At 38.2% G+C, this 23,209-nt stretch overlaps 1 protein-coding gene and 1 long non-coding RNA gene across 4 annotated transcripts in view; one reads left to right on the forward strand and one right to left on the reverse strand.

The window, feature by feature from the left end:
* Positions 1–23,209, reverse strand: part of LOC147364261 (uncharacterized) — a 62,454-nt gene that overhangs the window by 18,839 nt on the left and 20,406 nt on the right. The window lies entirely within an intron of this gene.
* LOC147364262 (potassium channel, subfamily K, member 16-like) lies at positions 1,197–21,427 on the forward strand. The gene is made up of 6 exons (XM_086318893.1): positions 1,197–1,246; positions 3,472–3,643; positions 13,291–13,405; positions 14,479–14,645; positions 17,400–17,568; positions 21,048–21,427. The coding sequence occupies exons 1-6, from the start codon at positions 1,197–1,199 to the stop codon at positions 21,257–21,259; spliced, it is 885 nt and encodes a 294-aa protein (XP_086175019.1). The 3' UTR covers positions 21,260–21,427.

Consider the following 23,209-nt stretch of genomic DNA (forward strand, 5'->3'; position numbering starts at 1 on the left):
ATTTCCTTTAGGATGGACTGGTTGGACCTCCTTACAGTCTCAAGAGTCTTTTCCAACACCACAGTTGAAAATCATCAATTCTTTGGTGCTCAGCTTCCTTATAGTCCAACTCTTATAGTCCAACTCTATAGCTTCCTTATAGTCCATAAATGACTACTGGAGAAAATCGTAGCTTTGACTAGATGGACCTTTGTTGGCAAAGTGATGTCTCTGCTTTTTAATATGCTGGCTAAATTGGTCATAGCTTTTCTTCCAAGGAGCAAGCATCATTTAATTTCAATGGCTGCAATCACTATCTGCAGTGATTTTGGAGTCCCCCAAAATAAAGTCTCTCACTATTTCCATTCTTTCCCCATCTATTTGCCATGAGTTGATGGGACCAGATGCCATAATCTTAGTTTTCTGAATGTTAAGTTTTAAGCCAATGTCTGACTCTGCTCTTTCACTTTCATCAAGAGGCTCTTTAGTTCTTTGCTTTCTGCCATCAGGGTGGTGTCACCTGCATATCTGAGGTTACTAATATTTCTCCTGGCAATCTTGATTCCAGCTTGTGCTTCATCCAGCCTGGCATTTTGCATGATGTACTCTGAATATAAGTTAAATAAGCAGGGTGATAGTATACAGCTTTGATGTACTCCTGTCCCGATTTGGAACCAGTCTGCTGTTCCATGTCCAGTTCTAACTGCTGCTTCTTGACCTGCATACAGATTTTTCAGGCAGCAGGTAAGGTGGTCTGGTATTCCCATCTCTTGAAGAACTTTCCACAGTTTGTTGTGATCCACAGAACCAAAGGTTTTGGCATAGTCAACAAAGCATTATTTTTCTGTAACTCTCTTGCTTTTTCAATGATCCAGTGGATTTTGCCAATTTGATCTCTTGTTCCTCTGCCTTTTCTAAATCCAGCTTGAACATCTGGAAGTTCACAGTTCACGTACTGTTGAGGACTGGCTTGGAGGATTTTGAGTATTAATTTCCTAGCATATGAGATGAGTGCAATTGTGTGGTAGTTTGAGCATTCTTTGGCATTGTCTTTCTTTGGGATTGGAAGGAAAACTGACCTTTCAAATTCCTGGGGCCACTGCTGAGTTTTCCAAGTTTGCTGGCATATTGAGTGCAGCACTTTCACAGCATCATCTTTGAGGATTTGAAAGAGCTCAACTGGAATTCCATCACTTCGACTAGCTTTATTCGTAGTGATGCTTCCTAAGGCCCAGTTGACCTCAGATTTCAGGACATCTGGCTCTAGGTGAGTGATTACACTATTGTGATTTTTTGGATTGTAAAAATCCTTTTTGTATAGTTTTTCTGTGTATTCTTGCCATCTCTTCTTAATATCTTCTGCTTCTGTTAGGTCCACACCATTTCTGTCCTTTATTGTGCCCATCTTTGCATGAAATATTCCCTTGGTATCTCTGATTTTCTTGAAGAGATCTCTGGTCTTTCCCATTCTATTGTTTTCCTCTATTTTTTTGCATTGATCACTGAGGAAGGCTTTTCTTATCTCTCCTTGCTATTCTTTGAAACTCTGCATTCAAATGGGTATATCTTTCCTTTTCTCCTTTACCTTTTGCTTCTCTTCTTCTCTCAGCTATTTTTAAGGCCCCGTCAGACACCTCTTTTGCCTTTTTGCATTTCTTTTTCTTGGGGATGGTCTTGATCAATGCCTCCTGTAGAATGTCACAAACCTCAATCCATAGTTTTTCGGGCACTCTGTCTTTCAGACCTAAAGCCTTGAATCTATTTGTCACTTCCACTGTATAATCATAAGGGATTTGATTTAGGTCATACCTGAATGGTCTAGTGGTTTTCCCTACTTTCTTCAACTTAGGTCTGAATTTGGCAGTAAGGAATTCATCATCTGAGTCACAGTCAGCTCCTGGTCTTGTTTTTCCTTATTGTGTAGAAATTCTCCATCTTTGACTGCAAAGAATATAATCAATCTGATTTTGGTATCCTTCTGGTGATGTCCATATGTAGAGTCTTCTCTTGTTTTGTTGGAAGAGGGTTCTGCTATGACCAGTGTGTTCTCTTGCTAAAACTCTGTTAGCCTTTGACCTGCTTCATTTTGTACTCCAAGGCCAAATTTGAGTGTTACTCCAGGTATCTCTTGACTTCCTACTTTTGCATTCCGGTCCCCTATGATGTAAAGGACATCTTTTTTTGATGTTAGTTCTAGAAGGTCTTGTAGGTCTTCAAAGAACAGTTAAACTTCAGCTTCTTAAGCATTACTGGTCAGGGCATAGACTTGGACATTACTGAATCCATTTTCATTTTTCATACTCTCATGGTAAACCTTAGAATTAATTTCTAATATAAAATATGAACAAAAATGAATCTGATAGATGGTACTTAGCACAGGTCCCTTTCTCTTGAAATCTAATACTATTCTTTAGTTTAAACATAGACCAGTAAACAATAACATCATGCCAAAATTTGGAAGAAAATTAAAGTTCCCACTTTTATTGTTTTAACGTAAGTTGAACTATCTGTACACAGAGAGATTAAATTTACTATCCTTTGAAGAATGTTTATCTATGTATCCATCATCTATTTCTACAGTAGTGCACTTAATATTTTAAAGTATTTACTCCAACTGGTATACTGACTTCATATTTAATACCTAAGGAAGTGTTTTAACTGTTATGACTATGACATTTCAGTAATACAAGGCTACTTTTTAGTTTGTAAATCAAACAATAACAAAGTTATCCCAAGGTTCTGGGGGCTTATACTATTGAGATCTAATTCAGTTTCTGATGGAAGAGATTGGTAGGGAGGTAGGTTTAATCTGATGGGACTACTAAATAAAAATGAAGGATATTTACAAGGAATTTCTCTGAGAAGCAAGACAATCATTTGGCTGAATTGTTTTAATATTAAGAGCCAGAACTCATTAAGATAATGGTTATCTTTCTACTTAAAAGGTAGTTTTTATTCCTTCCTACTGAGCAGCACAGAGGAACAGAAAATGAAGATTAGAAAAAGAGACCTCTGGGTAAATAATCCACCCAAATCCATCTGGATTGGGCAAACTAAGTAATAATACATATTTTCAAGCATACAATAATTATTTCCCTAAGAATAAGCTGTATTGGACTCATCTGCCTCTAACTGCCAGCATATGAGTGATTAAATTGTGGTATTGGAAAAACTCCCCTCCCTTACTCTGGTTAACTAACATCCTCAGAAACAGAAAATTTCCCATGATTTTTCACAGTCCAGGATATTTCATGTCAGGATAAAACTGGAATCCCAATTTCATTTTGCTGTGATTATTTTGGGATTGTTTACTTTTGTATATTTGTTTCAATATAAGATTGCTATCTTTCTTTATTGGGAAGAGACCCTTTTAGTTTGTTTGGTTTTGTTTTGTGGAGAAGACATTTTTATTAAAGCAATCTGACCTCCTGTGTTTCTCATTACACTGGTCTTTAGCTTTTTAATAGAGCCAGTTGCTTCTTAAGCCTCTAGGTATGTACTGCTCATTGGTTTTATATGCTACTGCATGATGGGAGCAAAGATATTTCAAGCTTTGGAGACAGACATTCAGGAAGAGTTGAAACTTGCCTTTTTGGATGCTGAAACAAATTTAATGGAGACCTATGTCAACATAACTTCAGAAGAACTTGAGATCTTTTTGCAGGTAAGAGACAAAGGGAGAGTCGTAAATTTGCCAGTTGTGTTTAAGAGAGATGTAGATAGAAGATTTTAAAGAAAGCCTTTCTCTGTGTTTTACTTAAATAGCACTAGTTTTCTGTCATCTGGAGATGGAAAAAAAAGACAAGCATTTTTAGTAATAAGAGATATAAAGAAAACAGAACAGTATAAGAATGTAAAGGGATAAGACCAATACAGATAAGAGGAAAAATTACAGAGCAGATATCACAAGGCTATAGGAACTATATTGATTATGCCCAAACCTTTGACTGTGTGGATCACAATAAACTGTGGAAAATTCTGAAAGAGATGGGAATATCAGACCACCTGACCTGCCTCTTGAGAAACCTATATGCAGGTCAGGAAGCAATAGTTAGAACTGGACATGGAACAACAGACTGGTTCCAAATAGGAAAAGGAGTACGTCAAGGCTGTGTACTGTCACCCTACTTATTTAACTTATATGCAGAGTACATCATGAGAAACGCTGGGCTGGATGAAGCACAAGCTGGAATCAAGATTGCCAGGAGAAATATCAATAACCTCAGATATGCAGATGACATCACCCTTATGGCAGAAAGTGAAGAAGAACTAAAGAGCCTCTTGATGAAAGTGAAAGTGGAGAGTGAAAAAGTTGGTTTAGCTCAACATTCAGAAAACAAAGATCATGGCATCTGGTCCCAACATTCATGGGAAATAGATGGGGAAACAGTGGAAACAGTGGCTGACTTTATATTTTTGGGCTCCAAAATCATTGCAGATGGTGACTGCAGCCATGAAATTCAAAGACACTTACTCCTTGGAAGGAAAGTTATGACCAACCTAAATAACATATTAAAAAGCAGAGACATTACTTTGTCAATAAAGGTCTGTCTAGTCAAGGCTATGGTTTTTCCTGTGGTCATGTATGGATGTGAGAGTTGGACTATAAAGAAAGCTGAGCGCCCAAGAATTGATGCTTTTGAACTGTGGTGTTGGAGAAGACTCTTGAGAGTCCCTTGGACTGCAAGGAGATCCAGCCAGTCCATCCTAAAGGAGATCAGTCCTGGGTGATCATTGGAATGACTGATGCTGAAGCTGAAACTCCAATACTTTGGCCACTTGATGCGAAGAGCTGACTCATTTGCAAAGACCCTGATGCTGGGAAAGATTGAGGGCAGGAGGAGAAGGGGATGACAGAGGATGAGATAGTTGGATGGCATCACGGACTCAGTGGACATGGGTTTGTGTTGACTCTGGGAATTGGTGATGGACAGGGAGGCCAGGCGTGGTTCATAGGTTTGCAAAGAGTCGGACACAACTGAGCAACTGAACTGACTGATAGGAACTATATAAGATATGCTGAAATGCTGAAGATCAGGAGAGAAAAACTAGTGTTGGACTAACTCTACCACTGATAACAATTATAAAACAAAGCATAAATTACAGAGAGAACAGAAAACAGTGGTGTAAGCAAATGAGGCAGAACCCAAAAGGACAGGGCCATTTAAAGAAAGCACGAGGGACTTCCCTGGTGGTCCAATGGTTGAGACTTCATCTTCCAATACAGAAGGTGTGGGTTCCATCCCTGGTTGGGGAGCTAAGCTCCTACATGCCTCGTGGCTGACAAACCAGAACATGAACAACAGAAACAATACTGTAACAAATTCAATAGAGATTTTAAAATGGTCCACATTAAAAAATCCTTTAAAAAATAAAATAAGGCATGTGAGCTGAGTTCCACGGTTACTTGTCCTTTCCTCTGTGGGGACTCCCCTATTAACCCAGCATGGTGAGGGGCAACAAGCCCTAGCAGAAAGCTGTAATTTTACAGGGTTGAAGCATCGAAAAGTCAGAGCTTGAGGACGCTTAATAGTTGGAATCTGAGGACAAAATCACAAAGAGGAGATATCTTCAGAGTGAGAAAGCCCCCAAATTCTAAATCCGCTATGAATTCCTCTCAAACCATTGGTCCACTTCTAAATTGTGCATGTTCAGACCAAGACCTCAGAAAAGCAAATGAAAGCAGCATCTGTGATTCTAAAGAACCATGCAGAGACTTTAGCAGGGCTCTGATGCTGGAGAGACAGAAATTAGAATTCCAGGCTCAGCAAGTTAGAGGGATTCAGTAAATGCCCAGGCCCATTGAGATACCAGAAACAACACACCTTAGAAGTAACCCTGAAACTAGAGCAAGCCCTAACCAAGTTTGAAAACAACTCTCAGCAGGGCAAGGGTGATCTGCTGGTATTCTATCTGCCTGCAAAACAAAACCCGGAACCATCTATTAGGCAACATAGCAACATCCAGAGTCTCTACAAGTTTTCATGTACAATGGCCAGAATCCAATTAAAAAATAGGAAGTATAATTAAATGTAGAAACAACTGACTGAAAACTAAGTGAAACTACAGTCTTTAGAAAGAGACTCATCTATAATTTGATACGAAGTTGTGATCTAAAGACCTTTACATGTGTGGTTAATAATTTAAGAAAATCAAGGAAAGGGTAGAGGATTTCAGGAAATGTCTGGAATTATTTTTTTTTAATTTAAATTTATTTATTTTAATTAGAGGCTAATTACTTTACAATATTGTATTGAGTTTGCCATACATCAACATGAATCCGCCACGGGTGTACACGTGTTCCCCATCCTGAACCCCCGTCCCACTTCCCTCCCCATACCATCCCTCTGGGTCATCCCAGTGCACCAGTCCCAAGCATCCTGTATCATGCATCGAACCTGGACTGGCGATTCATTTCTTATATGATATTATACATGTTTCAATGCCATTCTCCCAAGTCATCCCCCACCTCCCTCTCCCACAGAGTCCAAAAGACTGTTCTATACATCTGTGTCTCTTTTGCTGTCTCGCATACAGTGTTATCGTTACCATCTTTCTAAATTCACATTTAAAAGAGCATCAGAACAATATCAGAGAAATGGAAAACAGATTAGTGGTTACCAGAGGTTAGGGATAGAAGGCGGTGGTGGTACATGCGACCGAAAACAGGGAGCATGAGGAAGACCTTTGTGTTTTGTTGACAGAATAGCTCTAAATGTTGACTGTGGTGGCAACTATATAAGTCATTATGTGCTTTTTAACAATAGCAGCTTTAATGAGATGTTACACAATTCACTTATTTAAAGTTTACAATTCAATGGTTTTTAGTATATTCAGAGTTGTATAAGCATTGTTTTATGCTATTTTTTTCCTGTGCTGTCAGAGTTATGCAGATTTTTTTATAGAACACTGAAAGAAAACCAACCTTTCTTCCCTCTTCTCCTATCCTCTTTATCCCTCTCTCCCTCCTCCTTCCTTCCCTCCCTCCTTCCCTTTTTATTTTCTTCTTTCCTTTGCCCCTCCCCAATCCTGCCTCCTCCTTTCCTCCCTTTCTTCCTTTGATAACTATTATATATGTCTGTCTGCTGCTGCTGCTAAGTCGCTTCAGTTGTGTCCAACTCTGTGCGACCCCACAGACGGCAGCGTCTGTCTAGCTGATGTTTAATGAATGATGCTGAGTTTGAAGTACCTTTGGGATTTTTGTGTGAAAGCAGCATTCATCTCCATGCAGATTGCCCCGATTTTTCTTTTGAGCTTTCAGCATGTGTGTGTATATGCATATAAATATAAATAAATAAATATATATATATATTTCAGTTTCTTCTCCTTTATAGGTTATTATAAAACATTGAGTATCGTTTCCTGTGCTATACTGTTTCTTTAGCAATCAATATAACTTTTAAATGTCTTTTAGAAATTCTCCACAAATCAGATTTCTCTATGCTTCTTGCCATAACATAACATAAATGTTATGTTTCATTATTTTGTTTTGTATAATTTTGTTGCTGTTGTTCAGTCACTCAGTCATGTCCAACTCCTTGCAACCCCATAGACTGCAGCACACCAGTATATAATTTTAGTGTTATTTTAATGGAATTTTAGGTGAACAGGCAAGAATAAAGCGTCCATTCCATTGCTTTAATTCACAGATAGCCCTAAGGTGGTCTCTATGCCTTTCTTTGTATGTGTATGTGTGTTAGTCTTTCAGTTGTGTCTGACTCTTTGCCACCCCATGGACTCTAGCCCACCAGGCTCCTCTGTCCATGACGATTTTCCAGGCAAAAATACTGGAGTGCATTGCCATTTCCTTCTCTGGGGGATCTTCCTGACACAGAGATTGAACCCAGGTCTCCTGCATTTCAGGAAGATTCTTTACCATCTAAGCCACCGGGGAAGATATATACTGTGTACAAATTATTATGGTGCCTGCCTAAATTTCTGAAATAATCAGAAATCCATACATTCTTTCCTATAGATTCACTCAAGGACGTGGCCATAATTAAAATTTGACAATCTGTCCTTACCTGGCAACCGTTTGCATGGTCGATTGCTTTCTCCCTCTTGGTAACTACCTTCATATGGCTTCCAAGATCTCACATTCTAATTTTGATTTTCCACCTAATTTTTATTAGTTGTTGCTAGTTGTCTTTGCTGGTTCCTTTGAAGGACTTCTGGGCTCAGTCTTCACACCTTTCCTGTTTTCTATTTCAACTCATTTCCTTTAAATTCCAGTAACTCATAAATTTATATTTTCAGCTTAGGCCTTTCTCACAAACTCCATATTGTATAACCATTTGCCTATTTGAAATCGCTTGCATATTTGAAACATATATACACACAAGATGGCAGAGTAGAAGGATGTACGCTCATCATCTCCTGTGAGCACTCCAAATTTACAACACGCCGCTGAACAATCGTCAAAAGGAGAATGTTGGATCCCACCAAAAAAAGATACTCCACATCCAAGTGCAAAGGAGAAGCCCCATCAAGATGGTAGGAGGAGCAAAATCACATTTAGAATCAAACCCCATACCCTCCAGAGATGCTCGGAGGGCTCAAACAAAATCTTGTGTGCACTAAGACCCAGAGACCCCACAGAGACTGAGCCAGAACTGCCTTTGAGGGTTTGAGTGTCTCCTGTGGAGGTACCGGTCAGCAGTGGCCTGCTGCCGGGGCACTGGGCACAGGAGATCTGGGTCACACAGCATGTGGCATAAGCCCTCTTGGAGGAGGTTGCCATAAACCCTACCATAGAGCCACAGAGCAGATGAACCACAAACTGCAGAACAATTATACCAAATAAATTCTTGCACTGTTAAGAAAGTTCTAGGACCCAAAACAGATTTCCCAACCTGGGGATCTGGCAAAGGGACTGAGAACCTCCAGGGAATTGGAGTTTGGAGGCCAGTGGGATTTTATTACAGAACATACACAAGATTGGGGAAACAGACTCTTGCAGGGCACAAACAAAACCTTGGGTGCACCAGGACCCAGGAGAAAGGAGTAGTGACCCCACAAGAGACTGACCCAGACTTGCCTGTGAGTGTCCAGGAGTCTCTGGCAGAGGTGTGGGTCAGGGAAGAGCTTGGCAGTGAACACCGGGTTGTGTATGTGATTGGTGATGGAAGTAAAATTGGATGCTGTAAGGAACAATATTGCATGGGAACCTGGAATGTTAGGACCATGAATCAAGGTAAATTGAAAGTGGTCAAACAGGAGATAGCAAGAGTGAACATTGACATTCTAGGAGTCAGCAAATTAAAATGGACTGAAATGGGTGAATTTAATTCAGATTACCATTTTACCTACTACTGTGGGCAAGAATCCCTTAGAAGAAATGGAGTAGCCATCATAGTCAACAAAAGAGACTGAAATGCAGTACTTGGATGCAATCTCAAAACCAACAGAATCATCTCTGCTTGTTTCCAAGGCAAACCATTCAATATCACAGTAATCCAAAACTATGCCCTAACCAGTAATGCTGAAGAAGCTGAAGTTGAACTGTTCTGTGAAGACCTGTAAGACCTTCTAGAACTAACACCCAAAAAAGATGTCCTTTTCATCATAGGGGACTGGAATGCAAAAGTAGGAAGTCAAGGAACACCTGGAGTAACAGGTAAATGTGGCCTTGAAGTACAGAATGAAGCAGGGCAAAGGCTAATAGAGTTTTGCCAAGAAAACACACTGATCATAGCAAACACCCTCTTTCAACAACACAAGAGAAGACTCTACATATGGACATCACCAGATGGTCAATACCGAAATCAGAAGATGATATTCTTTGCAGTCGAAGATGGAGGAGCTCTATACAATCAGCAAAAACAAGACCAGGAGCTGACTGTGGCTCAGATGATGAACTCCTTATTGCCAAATTGCAGAAAGTAGGGAAAACCCCTAGACCATTCAAGTATGACTTAAATCAAATCCCTTATGATTATACAGTGGAAGTGACAAATAGATTCAAGGGTTTAGATCTGAAAGACAGAGTTGTCTGAAGAACTATGAATTGAGGTTCATGACATTGCACAGGAGGCACTGATCAAGACCATCCCCAAGAAAAAGAAATGCAAAAGGCAAAATGGTTGTCTGAGGAGGTGTTACAAATAGCTGAGAAAAGAAGAGAAGGTAAAGGCAAAAGAGAGAAGGAAAGCTATATCCATTTGAATGCAGAGTTCCAAAGAATAGCAAGGAGATAAGAAAAGACTTCCTCAGTGATCAATGCAAAGAAATAGAGGAAAGCAATAGAATGGGAAAGACTGGAGATCTCTTCTAGAGATACCAAGGGAATATTTCATGCAAAGATGGGCACAATAAAGGACAGAATGGTATGGACCTAGCAGAGGCAGAGGATATTAAGAAGAGGTAACAAAAATACACAGAAGAATTATACAAAAAAGATCTTCATGACCCAGATAACCACAATGGTGTGATCACTCACCTAGAGCCAGACATCCTAGAATGCGAAGTCAAGTGGGCCTTAGGAAGCATCACTATGAACAAAGCTAGTGGAGGTGATGGAATTCCAGTTGAGCTATTTCAAATCCTAAAGATGATGCTGTGAAAGTGCTGCACTCAATATGCCACAAATTTGGAAAACTCAGCAGTGGTTCCAGGAATGGAAAAGGTCAGTTTTCATTCTAATCCCAAAGAAAGGCAATGCCATAGAAAGTTCAGACTACTTCACAATTGTACTCATCTCACATGCTAACCAAGTAGTACTCAAAATTCTCCAAGCCAGGCTTCAACAGAAAGTGAACTGTGAACTTCCAGATGTTCAAGCTGGATTTAGAAAAGGCAGAAGAACCAGAGATCAAATTGCCAACATTTTTTGGATCATTGAAAAAGCAAGAGAGTTCCAGGAAAGACATCTACTTCTGCTTTACTGACTATGCCAAAGCCTTTGACTGTGTGGATCATGACAAACTGTGCTGAATTCTTCAAGAGATGGGCATACCAGACCACGGTACCTGCCTCCTGAGAAATCTGTATGCAGGTCAAGAAGCAACAGTTAGAACTGGACTGTTCCAGTTCTAACTAACTGGACTGAACAACAGACTGGTTCCAAATAGGAAAAGGAGTACGAAGGCTGTATACTGTCACCCTGCTTATTTAACTTATATGCAGAGTACATCATGAGAAACACTGGGCTGGAGGAAGCATAAGCTGGAATCAAGATTGCCAGGAGAAATATCAGTAACCTCAGATGTGCAGATGACACCAACTTGATGGCAGAAAGTGAAGAAGAACTAAAGAGCCTCTTGATCAAAGTGAAAGAAGAGAGTGAAAAAGTTGGATTAAAACTCAACATTCAGAAAACTAAGATCATGGCATCTGGTCCCATCACTTCATGGAATATAGATGGGGAAACTATGGAAATAGTGAGAGACTTTATTTTGGGGGGCTCCAAAATCACTGCAGATGGTGATTGCAGCCATGAAATTAAAAGATGAGTGAAGTAAGCCAGAAAGAAAAACACCAATACAGTATACTAACGCATATATATGGAATTTAGAAAGATGGTAGCAATAACCCTGTGTATGAGACAGCAAAAGAGACACCAATGTATAGATCAGTCTTATGGACTCTGTGGGAGAGGGAGAGGGTGGGAAGATTTGGGAGAATGACATTGAAACATGTATAATATCATGTATGAAACGAATTGCCAGTCCAGGTTCGATGCATGGTACTGGATGCTTGGGGCTGGTGCACTGGGACGACCCAGAGGGAGGGTAGGGGAGGGAGGAGGGAGGAGGGTTCAGGATGGGGAACGCGGGTATACCTGTGGCGGATTCATTTCGATATTTGGCAAAACTAATACAATATTGTAAAGTTTAAAAATAAAATAAAATTTAAAAAAAATAAATAAAAGATGCTTGTTCCTTGGAAGAAAAGCTATGACTAACCTAGACAAGCAAATTAAAAAGCAGAGACATTACTTTTCCAACTAAGGTCCATCTAGTCAATACTATGGTTTTTCCAGTAGTCATGTATGGATGTGAGAGTTGAATTATAAGGAAAGCTGAGCTCCGAAGAATTGATGCTCTTGAACTATGGTGTTGGACAAGATCCTTGAGAGTCCCTTGGACTGCAAGGAGATCCAACCAGTTCATCCTAAAGGAAATCAGTTCTGAATATTCATTAGAAGGACTGATGCTGAAGCTGAAACTCCAATACTTTGGCCACCTGATGGGAAGAACTGACTCATTTGAAAAGCCCCTGGTGCTGGAAAAGATTGAAGGCAGGAGGAGAGAGGACAACAGAGGATGAAAGGGTTGGATGGCATCACTGACTTGATGAACATGAGTTTGAGCAAACTCTGGGAATTGGTGATTGACAGGGAAGCCTGGCATGCTGCAGTCCATGGGGTTGCAGAGTTGGACACCACTGAGCCACTGAATTGAACTAGTTTGAAATCTCCACTTGAATGTATAGCAAACTACTTAGATCCATCGTTTCCAAAAATGATCACCGTCCTTTTCCTTTCAAAAGAAAAATCTGCCACCACCCCTCAACCATCACGTGAAAGCTCTCAGAGTCATCTTTGTCTATGCTCTTTCTAGACTTAGCTTTAGTTTCTCAGAAAATCCTGCTGGCTGGGGCTTCAGAAACATGCTCCCCATCACCACTGTTGTCGCTGGTCTCACTAAGCCAAAATCTGGTTGGACTTTTCTGGAGCATCCTGAGTTCTGCAGTATTCTCCTAATAGATCTCTTGGCTTCAACTTTGCTTTCTACATCCCCTTTTAAATACAGCAACCAAAGTAATCCTTTTGGTGTCTTTCTGGTATCTAAGTCACTTTCTCTGCTCATTGTCTTCCAGAGATCCTTTCCATTGCATTCAGATGAAAACTAAACTTCTTTGATCTTACAGAATCCAGTGCTCCTCCTTTGCTTCCTCTCTGACTTCCTCTTCTATTATTCTGTCCTCAACCTTTCTCTAGCTTGATGTTTCTAGAATATTCCAGGGTCTTACCTTAAGGCTTTTACCCTTGATCTGGTTATTTCCCCTGCTGGGAATACTCTTTCCTCTAATACTTGTTTGGCTAACTTTCTCACTGCCTTCAAGTCCTTGTTCTATCTTATTTTCTTGATGAGATTTTCCCTGATTATACCCCTCCAACATATCCATTCCACTTTGTTCTCCTTATCTCTTATCACGTCTCAACATGTTATAGAATGATTGCGTTTGTCTCCCCCTGCTAGAGTCTAAATTCCACAACGGTAGATTTTTTTCATACGCTGTTTCAGAAGGGAAAGGTCAGGTTATACATTTCATCAAATTAATGCTTGTCTTTTTTGTTTGAACTTGTAGATACTGAGTTTGTCTATAAAACATGGAATAATCCCCGTAAGAAATGGAGCTATTTATTTTAGCTGGGATTTTAGGAATTCGTTTTCATTTGTGACATCTACATTAAGCACAATAGGTAAGTAAGGTGCTTTATTTTTAGTTTAATTTAGTTTTATTTTTTAAATTTAGGAGGTCAGTAATTTAAATTTTTATCATAGCATGGAACTTTGTCTACATGAGTCATAACCCTTCAACCTGCAAATTCAGAGCCTGCTTTTATTTTTAAGATGATGTTTCATCAGTACACGTAGCTTCCCCTTTATTTTCTATCTTTAAATCATTTGTCCCTTCCATAACAAGTTCTATGTTCCCATTCTCTTTAATGGGTGGTCTTGGCAATGGCATTTCCACCTAGTCTTCCAACACTATTGGTGAGATAAAAAACAAAGCCAGATCCAGCCAGATTTTCCAGGATTTCTGATAAACTATGATGTCCACAATTTCTCTGGAATTCAGCTATTCTGTAGCTAGAGAACTTTGTAACTTAAAAACAAAACATTACAAAGTCAGCATAGATTTCTGCTGAAATTTAGACAATTCTAAGATAGTTTATTATCAACCAAGAGCCATTAGGATTTGCAAAAAAAAAAAAAGCATAGCTTAAGATAGCTGTAGACAAAGACCCCCAGGAGATTCCTGGAAAATACCACCTTAGACTGCAAAGACCTCGGGCACTGTCATGGAATTTTCTTTCTCATGGGAATAGAGAAGATTAATAAGTGATGACCGTGATCCTCAAGTATGGCATACTCAGATCTATTTTCCCTTACTAAAAATAGGATGTGTATTTGCAGTTATGGAGACTAATGCCTGCAAATTTCCAGCAAAATGATATTTGTTTCAGAAGTCTTAGTTGTATATTATATTTCAATAAAAGAATTAAGATCTTGCATTTTATGGGTCCACATGAGGTCAGAGTGTTACCATGACCTCTGGTTTCTGTCCTGAGGGGAAAATCCATACTTCTCAGTTTTCTGGTCATTTCCTTAGGAAAAATTCCTGGATGTGAAATGACTGCATAATATGCTTCTCTCAAAAGCTGTGTGTGCTTCTGGGAGTATCTCTTATAAGAAAACATCAACAACAAAACATCAAAAGTGCATCAAAAGTAATACTGAGCAGATATTAAATTTGTCTCTTATCCATCAGGTTATGGGTTAATTGCACCCAGAACTCCTATGGGCCAGATGTTCTGTGTCTTCTATTCTTTACTGGGGATCCCTCTAACTATCATATTCCTGCAATCTGTGAGTAATGCATTATTACAACCACTTTCAGAATTTGAGAAATATCTTCAGAATATGGAAATGAAAGAGGTAAAGTCTACCAAATGATTTTTTTACATGTGCTTAGGTTCATAACCTTAAGTAGAATAAACACACAACACATTATATTCTTGTTAAACACATGCTAAAAGTATACACACACACACACACACACACACACACATGTATATGTAGTTATACGTCTGGTGTGTGCTTGCTCTATTTTTTTATGGAATTCCTAGATCAATAAATGGTATTCAGACCAATATAACTATATAGTGTTTAATTTTTCTTCAGAAAAAAGGAGTAATATTCCAAAGAACATTGTAGAATAATATAGTATAAATGCAACTTCACAACCATGATCTTGTTTAATTCCCTAAACCACCTTCTGAAATAAGTATGGTATAAAACCTAACATCTAGGTTTTCTAGAGGAAAGAATCAACTTAAATTTTTCTGATATTAGGTTCTGAGCTCTTTTCTGTCCACAATACATTTGTCAGCACTGCTATGGGCAAGGAATTAATATTATTTTATTTAAATTTAATTTAATGTTAATTTATTTATAAGGGCTTTAATTTATTTATATATGTTATATAAACAAATATGCCTATAATTAAAGGAGACTGTTTGGAAAACTGTTAGTCAAATTTGTGTTGAGTTGAGGCATATGAGACAAAGAGAGATGACATGGATGGATGGTCCATTCCTGATAGCCCAGGTGTCCCAGAAAAAGAGATGCTGAGAGGATAAGGACAGGTAAATTGTTTGCTCTTATTGCCTTGAGGAATTCCTGTGACCCAGGCTGCACTTTAGCAGTGATCCCTAACACCTAACTTACCCAATTTAAGGAGACAACTGAGGCAGCATGCTCTTTTCTCTTCCTCTCAGGACTCACATCCACTGGCTTAAGAGAAATAACTAAAAGGTCAGTTTGTTGTCTAAACAGGCCTGGTCAAAGCCAGCTACCCCAGGCCTTCTTAGCAAAGAGCAGTGCCAGTAAGAGCAGGCCCTGGCTGGTGTTTCTCCCACTAGACTCAAGGAAGTGGAGTCCAGAGAAAGAAACTCCTGGAAAATCATTCAACCACCTATCCCAGAGTGGTGGTGATGACTATTCTTGGACTTGACCCATTCCTACCAGTAATTCTTTCTTAGAGGTGAATTCTGGGAGAAATGGACAAAGAGGCAAGAGCTTTGAGCATTCCTTAGGGATCAAAAATCTTACGTGGAATAGTTCGACCAGAGAAGTTTCTTTGCCCTTCAAGGGAGATCAGACAGCATCTGGAAAGATTTTGCCCATTTTCTTTTTCCTGGAGCCATGTTACCAATCCTTGTAATTATATCTGAGATCAAGGATTTCGCCATATCAGAGATTTGAGATTGCTTAAAAGTTGCTTTTCAAAACCTACATAGAGCTAAAGTTGGACTTTGTAATATGCTTACACACATGTCTAAACAAACTCATCAGACAGTCACTCAAATGCACCAAATAATAGATAAAATTGTATCAGTGATATAGAATGCTCTGAGCTTATTATCACTGTACAAAGTTAAACAAAAGGAGCTATTAACAGTAATTCTACAGAAAATGAAACCTTCAATATCAGTCTTCCCCTTTTCTGAAAGCTCTTTAAATGGCTCCAAAAGACATTAAAAGTCAGCTATCTATTTCTTCCACTTTCCTCTAATTCTGCTGTATTCTGCTTTGGGTATCTTACACAGGTTAGAGTATCTCCAAAGTTGATAACGAGTGTCTGTTTCCAAATTTTTGGAGAAACAAGACATGTAAAAATTTTTATAACATCAGCTTTATAACCTACCAAATTTAGAAAGTATTACAAATCCCACAATTTATAAAATTAGTGTAATCATTGCACTAAGCATATAATATGTGTTAAAATTTAAGGAAATATTTACAAGGTGTTCCAGGAACATAATAATAAAAATATGTAAAGTTCTTAGCACAGGGTCTGTCCAGTATGAGGTACTCTATATGTAAAAGTTTAAAACATATTATTTCTAATATTGTTTTACTTGTCTGTCTCTCTCCTCTCCCTCCCAAAACTATAACCTCTGTGTGTACCAACTGTCTAATTTTTACCTTGTATCTTGAGTATCTCCCATGGTACTAATAGGAAACACTCAAAAAAGGCTTGTTGAATGAATTTTAATTATACCATAAAAGACATTTAATCAATTAATATGATGTAGAACTATATAAATGGATTATCCCATTTTTAGATGGGAAAATACTTTCTCTAACAATTTAAGGTGTTGGACTGTCTCTTATCAGAATAAGATTATTTTATTTGCTTAAAAAACTTAATGTCCTGAGCTTCCATTTGGTGATTGTCCATTCTACACTCTTGCAGAGCCATTTTGCAGTAAGGACCCAGAACTAGAGGTGAGAGTAAGCAGGTTGCAAAGCAAAAGAACATTTTAGTCTAAGACCTAGGGAGGGCAGGAAGACAGGGATTGTTTTATATAAAAGTCACAAAAAGTGCAATGCATGAAGAGAGAAAACAGAAGAAATAAAAGATTAGCAACAGAGATTCATGAGAAAGATGATGATTCAGTTGATGGAGCTGGGATATACTGCTGGATGCAAAGGAAACCTGCAAGTCAGAGTACAGTAGAACATGCTGGGTCAGGAAAGGATTTGTAAGAGGAAGTGGCAACTGAATCGACTATAGCTCTCTGATTGCCATTAGGCTGATGTTAACATCTTCCTTCCTTCCTCCCTCCCTCTTCTCCCTTCCACTCCTCTCTTCTTCTTTCTTTCTTGTTTTTCTCTTTTCTTTAGACACAAATTAGAACTTGTGAGCTCCTCTTTTTCTTGGTAACTGGACTTTCCATTTTCATCCTGCTACCACCATTACTTTTCATGAAAATGGAGGGCTGGACTTACAATGAAGGATTATATTTTGCATTCATCTCTTTAAGTACCATTGGCTTTGGTGACTACATAATAGGTAAGTCAGTTGATATTAATCTTAGAATTGTATTATCATTCATAGCCACAGCATCAATAAAATTTGAAATAAATGTATAACCAGAAAGATAGCATATATCTTACAGGACTTAGAGGCCAAAGATGTTTTAAAATTTTCAACCACCTGACAATCCACAAAAAAGTCCCAAATAAATGCTTTCCATCAAACTTTCTCCTTTGTTTGGGCCACAGAGTACACTAATTATGGGAAAATGGAACAGAAGAATTCTTACAAAGTATGTTACCACTTACACAAGCATTTAAAGCTCATGTGTGATGGAAACAGTAGGTACAAAGGATGAATTCTATGCAACATGCGTTTAGTATATTTTCCAGTAGGTAAGTTCACTTTCAAATGCACACGGAAGAAACAAAGCCCCTCCCAGATATTAAATAATCACGTACATACCTAAATTTCAACTGTAAAATATCCAAGAAGTCTTTTGTATAAAGGCTTATTCTATATGGCCTTTTCGTGTTTGTAACTTCCTTAAAGGAGCAAAGCAAATCTTCAGACCATATATTTTGGGAAACTTTTCCACTGCTCTTGGCTCACTTCTGCCCCAAATTAGCATCATCATATCAGGCATCATTCTTATTATTAACATATTTTTAAATTTAGCCCAAAGAACACAGGTATAGCACCCCATTATGCATGTATGTGGGGCTTCCCTAGTGGCTCAGCAGTAAAGAATCTGCCTGCAATGCAAGAGATGTGGATTCGAATCTTGGGTTGGGAAGATTCCCTGGAGGAGAGCATGGCTACCCTCTCCAGTATTCTTGCCTGGAGAATTCCATGGACAGAGGACACTGGTGGGCTGCAGTTCATGGAGTCACAAGAGTCAGACATGACTGAGCAACTAACATAAGGAGAGAGATAAATTTAGCAGTCAGGGAGTGAAAAATAACTAATAGTTCAGGAAGAATACTTATAAATCTTTCAGCTCTAATGTTTACCTATTTCTGATTAAGTTACCAAAAAGGACATATATAGACATTTGGGGGTTTTGTTTTTTAATCACTAGGTCACAGAAGTGAAATAATCTGTAGCAGTCACTTTATTTAGAAAGGCGATACTGAAAAAGAACATAGTATGTGTGGTGTATATGGTATTGGATCAGAAATAGAAGCAATTATGCTGAAGACTGCATTGTGCTGTCCCTCCTACAATGCCAGTATTTTGGAAAAATTTGGAATGGTGGGGAGTGAGAGAATTATTTGGCTGAGTGATCTTTTTTGAGGGGTTGGCACATTTGGATTCCAATCCATCCTGCAAACCCACCCTGCCATTTAAAGAATGAATAATTTCACTTTGTGTCTGCAATTCCCCACCTTCTCTGGCAGGTCTGCCATGCCCATATACAGCCAGCTCAGGTAGGAAAGATGCCACATCTCTCCGCTCACTTATGAAAAGTTTATTCCTCTATGATGCTGCTGCTGCTGCTGCTGCTGCTAAGTCGCTTCAGTCATGTCCGACTCTGTGCAACCCCATAGACGGCAGCCTACCAGGCTCCCCCGTCCCTGGGATTCTCCAGGCAAGAACACTGGAGTGGGTTGCCATTTCCTTCTCCAATGCATGAAAGTGAAAATTGAAAGTGAAGTTGCTCAGTCGTGTCCGACTCCTAGCAACCCCATGGACTGCAGCCTACCAGGCTCCTCCGTCCATGGGATTTTCCAGGCAAGAGTCCTGGAGTAGGTTGCCATTGCCTTCTCCGTTATTCCTCTCTAGAATTTAGCTAATCAAGGTTTCTTGCAGCCATTGCTTTTCTCTGGGACCACTGAAAATGATTTTCATTTTGTTTGTTCTCTTTTTCACTATGGAATAGGAAACTTTTGTATCCTCTCATTACCTAGCTGGAGGGCTTCTCTGGTGGCTCACTGGTAAAGAATTCACCTGCTAATGCAGGAGATGTGCATTCAATCCCTGGGTCATGAAGATCCCCTGGAGGAGGAAATGGCAACCCACTCCAGTATTCTTGCCTGGGAAATCACATGGACACCTGGCGGGCGATAGTCCATGGGGTCATAAAAGAGTTGGACATGATTTAACGACTAAACAATAATTACCTAGCTGGAATGGGGACTTCATAGATGTTTTCGTATAAATTTGAGGGAGTTGGGTAAGGGACTCCAATTAATGGGCCATTAAACTGGAAAACAAAGTCTTTTCAACATTCATCTTGGTCAGTGAAATTATGCTGTCTTTCATAAAGTTAAGTTTGCTAAATGTATGCCATAGGTTTACATTTTAGTCTCTTTCTCGTCCTAAAATAATCTTAAGTACAGTTAAAATGTGTTCTTTTGCTCAATAGTCATACTTTATCATGTGTTCCTTGGCAGTTTTTATTGAAGGACATATTTTCTTCATTAGCAAAACCCAGAATGCCACCAAAGTTCATATGATTATTTACATTTTGATATAAAATATTAAAGGATATTGAGAAAAAAATAGCACAGAGATTAGGGGCATACTGCCAATGTTTATTGAGGCTCAATATAGTGTGAGATGCTGGGAATAATTGAAGGCAGGAAGAGAAGGGGATGACAGAGGATGAGATGGTTGGATGGCATCACCGACTCAATGGACATGAGTTTGAGCAAACTCCAGGAGTTGGTGATGGACAAGGAGGCCTTGGCGTGTTGCTGTCCATTGTGTTGCAAAGAGCCAGACATGACTGATAGTGTGAGACGGTTGTTGGGATAATGCATATTCTTTGTGTTTCTAATTATTTCAAATTGATTTTCATAATAAAAAGTTACAAAATATCTGGCATATTTGTAGCCATAAAGAATAAACCAATGGCTGCCGCCGCCGCCGCCAAGTTGCTTCAGTTGTGTCAGACTCTCTGTGACCCCACAGACTGCAGCCTACCAGGCTTCTCTGTCCATGGGATTCTCCAGGCAAGAACACTGGAGTGGGTTGCCATTTCCTTCTCCAAAACCAATGGCAGAGTAGGAATATATATTTGTGAATGATACATTAAATAAAATTTGAGTTTCTAAAAGTTTTTTTTATATCTTATGCTTATTTTTAGAAATTTCCTACAGCAAGTAAAAGAAATGATCCAATTAACATACATGTATCCCAAACTCTTATGCACATTTGTATCTGTATTCTAATCCATCTTGTAACATGTTCAGAATTCAGCTTAATATATTTCCACACTTTTCAAACCATACATAGAAGTAGAGCATTTTTTTAACCTTCATGTAATAGATATGTTACAAAACATTTACTGTAAATTAAAATGTGTAACTATAATTCCATATTCTGTTGAATACGATATTCATTTCAGAAATTCTACTTTTTAGTTTTTAGTTGGTCTTTAACAATTGGTGGTTAGAATTTAAAAGTTGACTTTTTATGGGTTTACACTACTGTGATATAGTTTACAAGGAGAAGATTGGAAGCAAAAGTTGTGCTTGAATAATTTAAATGTGATTTCCTTTTGCCTTTAGGTGTAAATCCTTCTAAGAATTATTCAAATATTTACATGGCAATAGTAACACTTTGGTGTACCTTTGGTATTGCTTGGATGGCTCTTTTTTTTGATTTGCTTTCAAAAAATTTGGAAAAAACTAAAATAAGTGTTACTTGCAATACGTTATGGCAAAGAGAAAGAAAGTTTTCTGGGAAAAGATCGCATTTCTGGCCTTCTCTGCGAAGATAATCAAAGAGTATCTCAAACTTTTCTTTCTTTAAAATAGTGGGACAAGGTGATAAAAGAGAATAAGCATTTTTTTCCCATTAACCTGCCATATGGATCACATTCACAGTGAAACTTTGAAATTCATATTTTATTTTGAATTGTATTAAATAACTAATTGAAAACACACAATTTTAACTGTTCTCATTGAACCTTTCATTTTCAAAGGCTTTCAGTATGCAACATTTGATATATACAAAATGACTACACAATCACGCAAGTTAAAAAGTATAATAAATTTCCATGAATCCACCATATAACTTGTGAAGTAGAATTAATGACAACCCAATTGAAACTACTTGTGTGAAGCTCCCCAATACCATCCTCTTGGCTCCTCAGAGGCAACAATTATTTCGACCCATGTTAATACATGATTACCACGTTATTTTTTAAAGTAGTTACTCAATTTAGGCTCACACTAGAAGTACATGTGAGTTTTCATTATTCTGTATTTTCACTTAAACTTGATATTGTCAGATTTAAAATTGTTACCCATATAATGGGTAAAGAATGTGATCTCACTGTAGTTTTGATTTGTTTATTCCTGATTACCATAGAGGCTGAGTACTTTGTATTTCTGGCTACTGTGGTTTTTTTCTTTTGTAAATTGCCTCTTCATGACTTTTGCTCACTTTTTTTTTACTGGGTTACTTGTCTTCTATTTAGTAATTTGCAAGAGTTACTTTATTTTTAATAAACTCTGAATACTAATCTACTTTCAGTTATATTTATTGTAGACATCATATCCACTTTGTTGTTCATCTTTCCACTTTTTATGGCATATTTTGATCAACAGAAGTTCTTAATTAAAATGTAGTTTATATTTTCTAATACTATTTCCCATTTTGTTTAAAGATATTTTCTGATTAATATATTTAACCAAATTAATTGAGAACCTAACCAATGTAAATGACTGCCCTGTAAATGACTGTGAGAAATATGATATAGTCACTGTCTTAATGGAAATTAAACATCAGCTAACATAAGGTGCAGAATAATGAAAGCCTGTTGTGTGCCATTCACTGTGGCAAATGTTTTGAATAATTAAAACATATTGAGAATTTATATGCAAATTATTTGCATTCCTCATTTTCTCTAATCCTGACAAAATCTTAGAAGTGGGTAAGTAATAACATTTCACAAATGAAGCAATAATCTATGTTAATTTACCCAAGTCACTCAGCAACTAAGATGCTGAACATAGTTCATTTAAGCTTTGTAATATCCCCAAGTCATCTTTCATATATTGTAAGAAAAACATAAAATAATCCAAATCTAGCATTTACATTTTGAAGACATGTTAAGTACAGAGCATTGATTTATATCTTCTGGTGTTCATGCATTATTTATACAGATAAATGAGTACCATAATCAGGATCAAAATGCTTTGAGATCAAAGAAGGAAAAGCCTAGGTTATGACTGCAGAAAATTGGAATCAGCATCCACAAGAAGGTAGCTGTGATATGAGTCTGAATCACCTGAAGACTCTTGTAGGTGAATCAAGCTGGGATGGTTGGGGTAAAGAGATAGGACTTGATAGTGCCCAGAAGATGGAGATCTGAAAAGATAATAGTAGGGCTAGAGATTCGGTTGAGGACACAAGCAGTTTTTGTGTCTACAAAATGGAGCTGCATTGTGGGTGGAAGGAGGATACATCTGGGACTTAAGACTGGATGGATAATGCTGAATTGAAAGAGATTAGGAGAGGAAAAACTCTGAAAGTTTTGTGATGCTTAGAGTCTGTTAATCACAAGGACAAAGTTTCTTGGTGTTTGCTAATGAATGGATGTAGTTATAATGGGGAACAGGAACTTCAATTACATAGGCTCAAAATGTGTACTCAGGTGTGAAAGTCTTAAAAGATGAGTCACTGCCCAATATTGTGCAAACAATGAGTCATTGTCCAGTATTGT

The sequence above is a fragment of the Bos grunniens genome, chromosome 10, assembly GCF_055505025.1.
Source record: "Bos grunniens cultivar Pamir isolate PY7600 chromosome 10, Bosgru_T2T1.0, whole genome shotgun sequence".
NCBI classification, from domain to species: domain Eukaryota; kingdom Metazoa; phylum Chordata; class Mammalia; order Artiodactyla; family Bovidae; genus Bos; species Bos grunniens.

Excerpts from the sequence above, each read along its gene's own strand:
- LOC147364262 (XM_086318893.1), top strand. The coding sequence starts at position 1,197 with ATGCTTCCTAAGGCCCAGTTGACCTCAGATTTCAGGACATCTGGCTCT. Across the intron at positions 14,646-17,399 it reads AGAATATGGAAATGAAAGAG|ACACAAATTAGAACTTGTGA; the intron begins GTAAAGTCTACC and ends TCTTTTCTTTAG. Across the intron at positions 17,569-21,047 it reads CTTTGGTGACTACATAATAG|GTGTAAATCCTTCTAAGAAT; the intron begins GTAAGTCAGTTG and ends TTTTGCCTTTAG.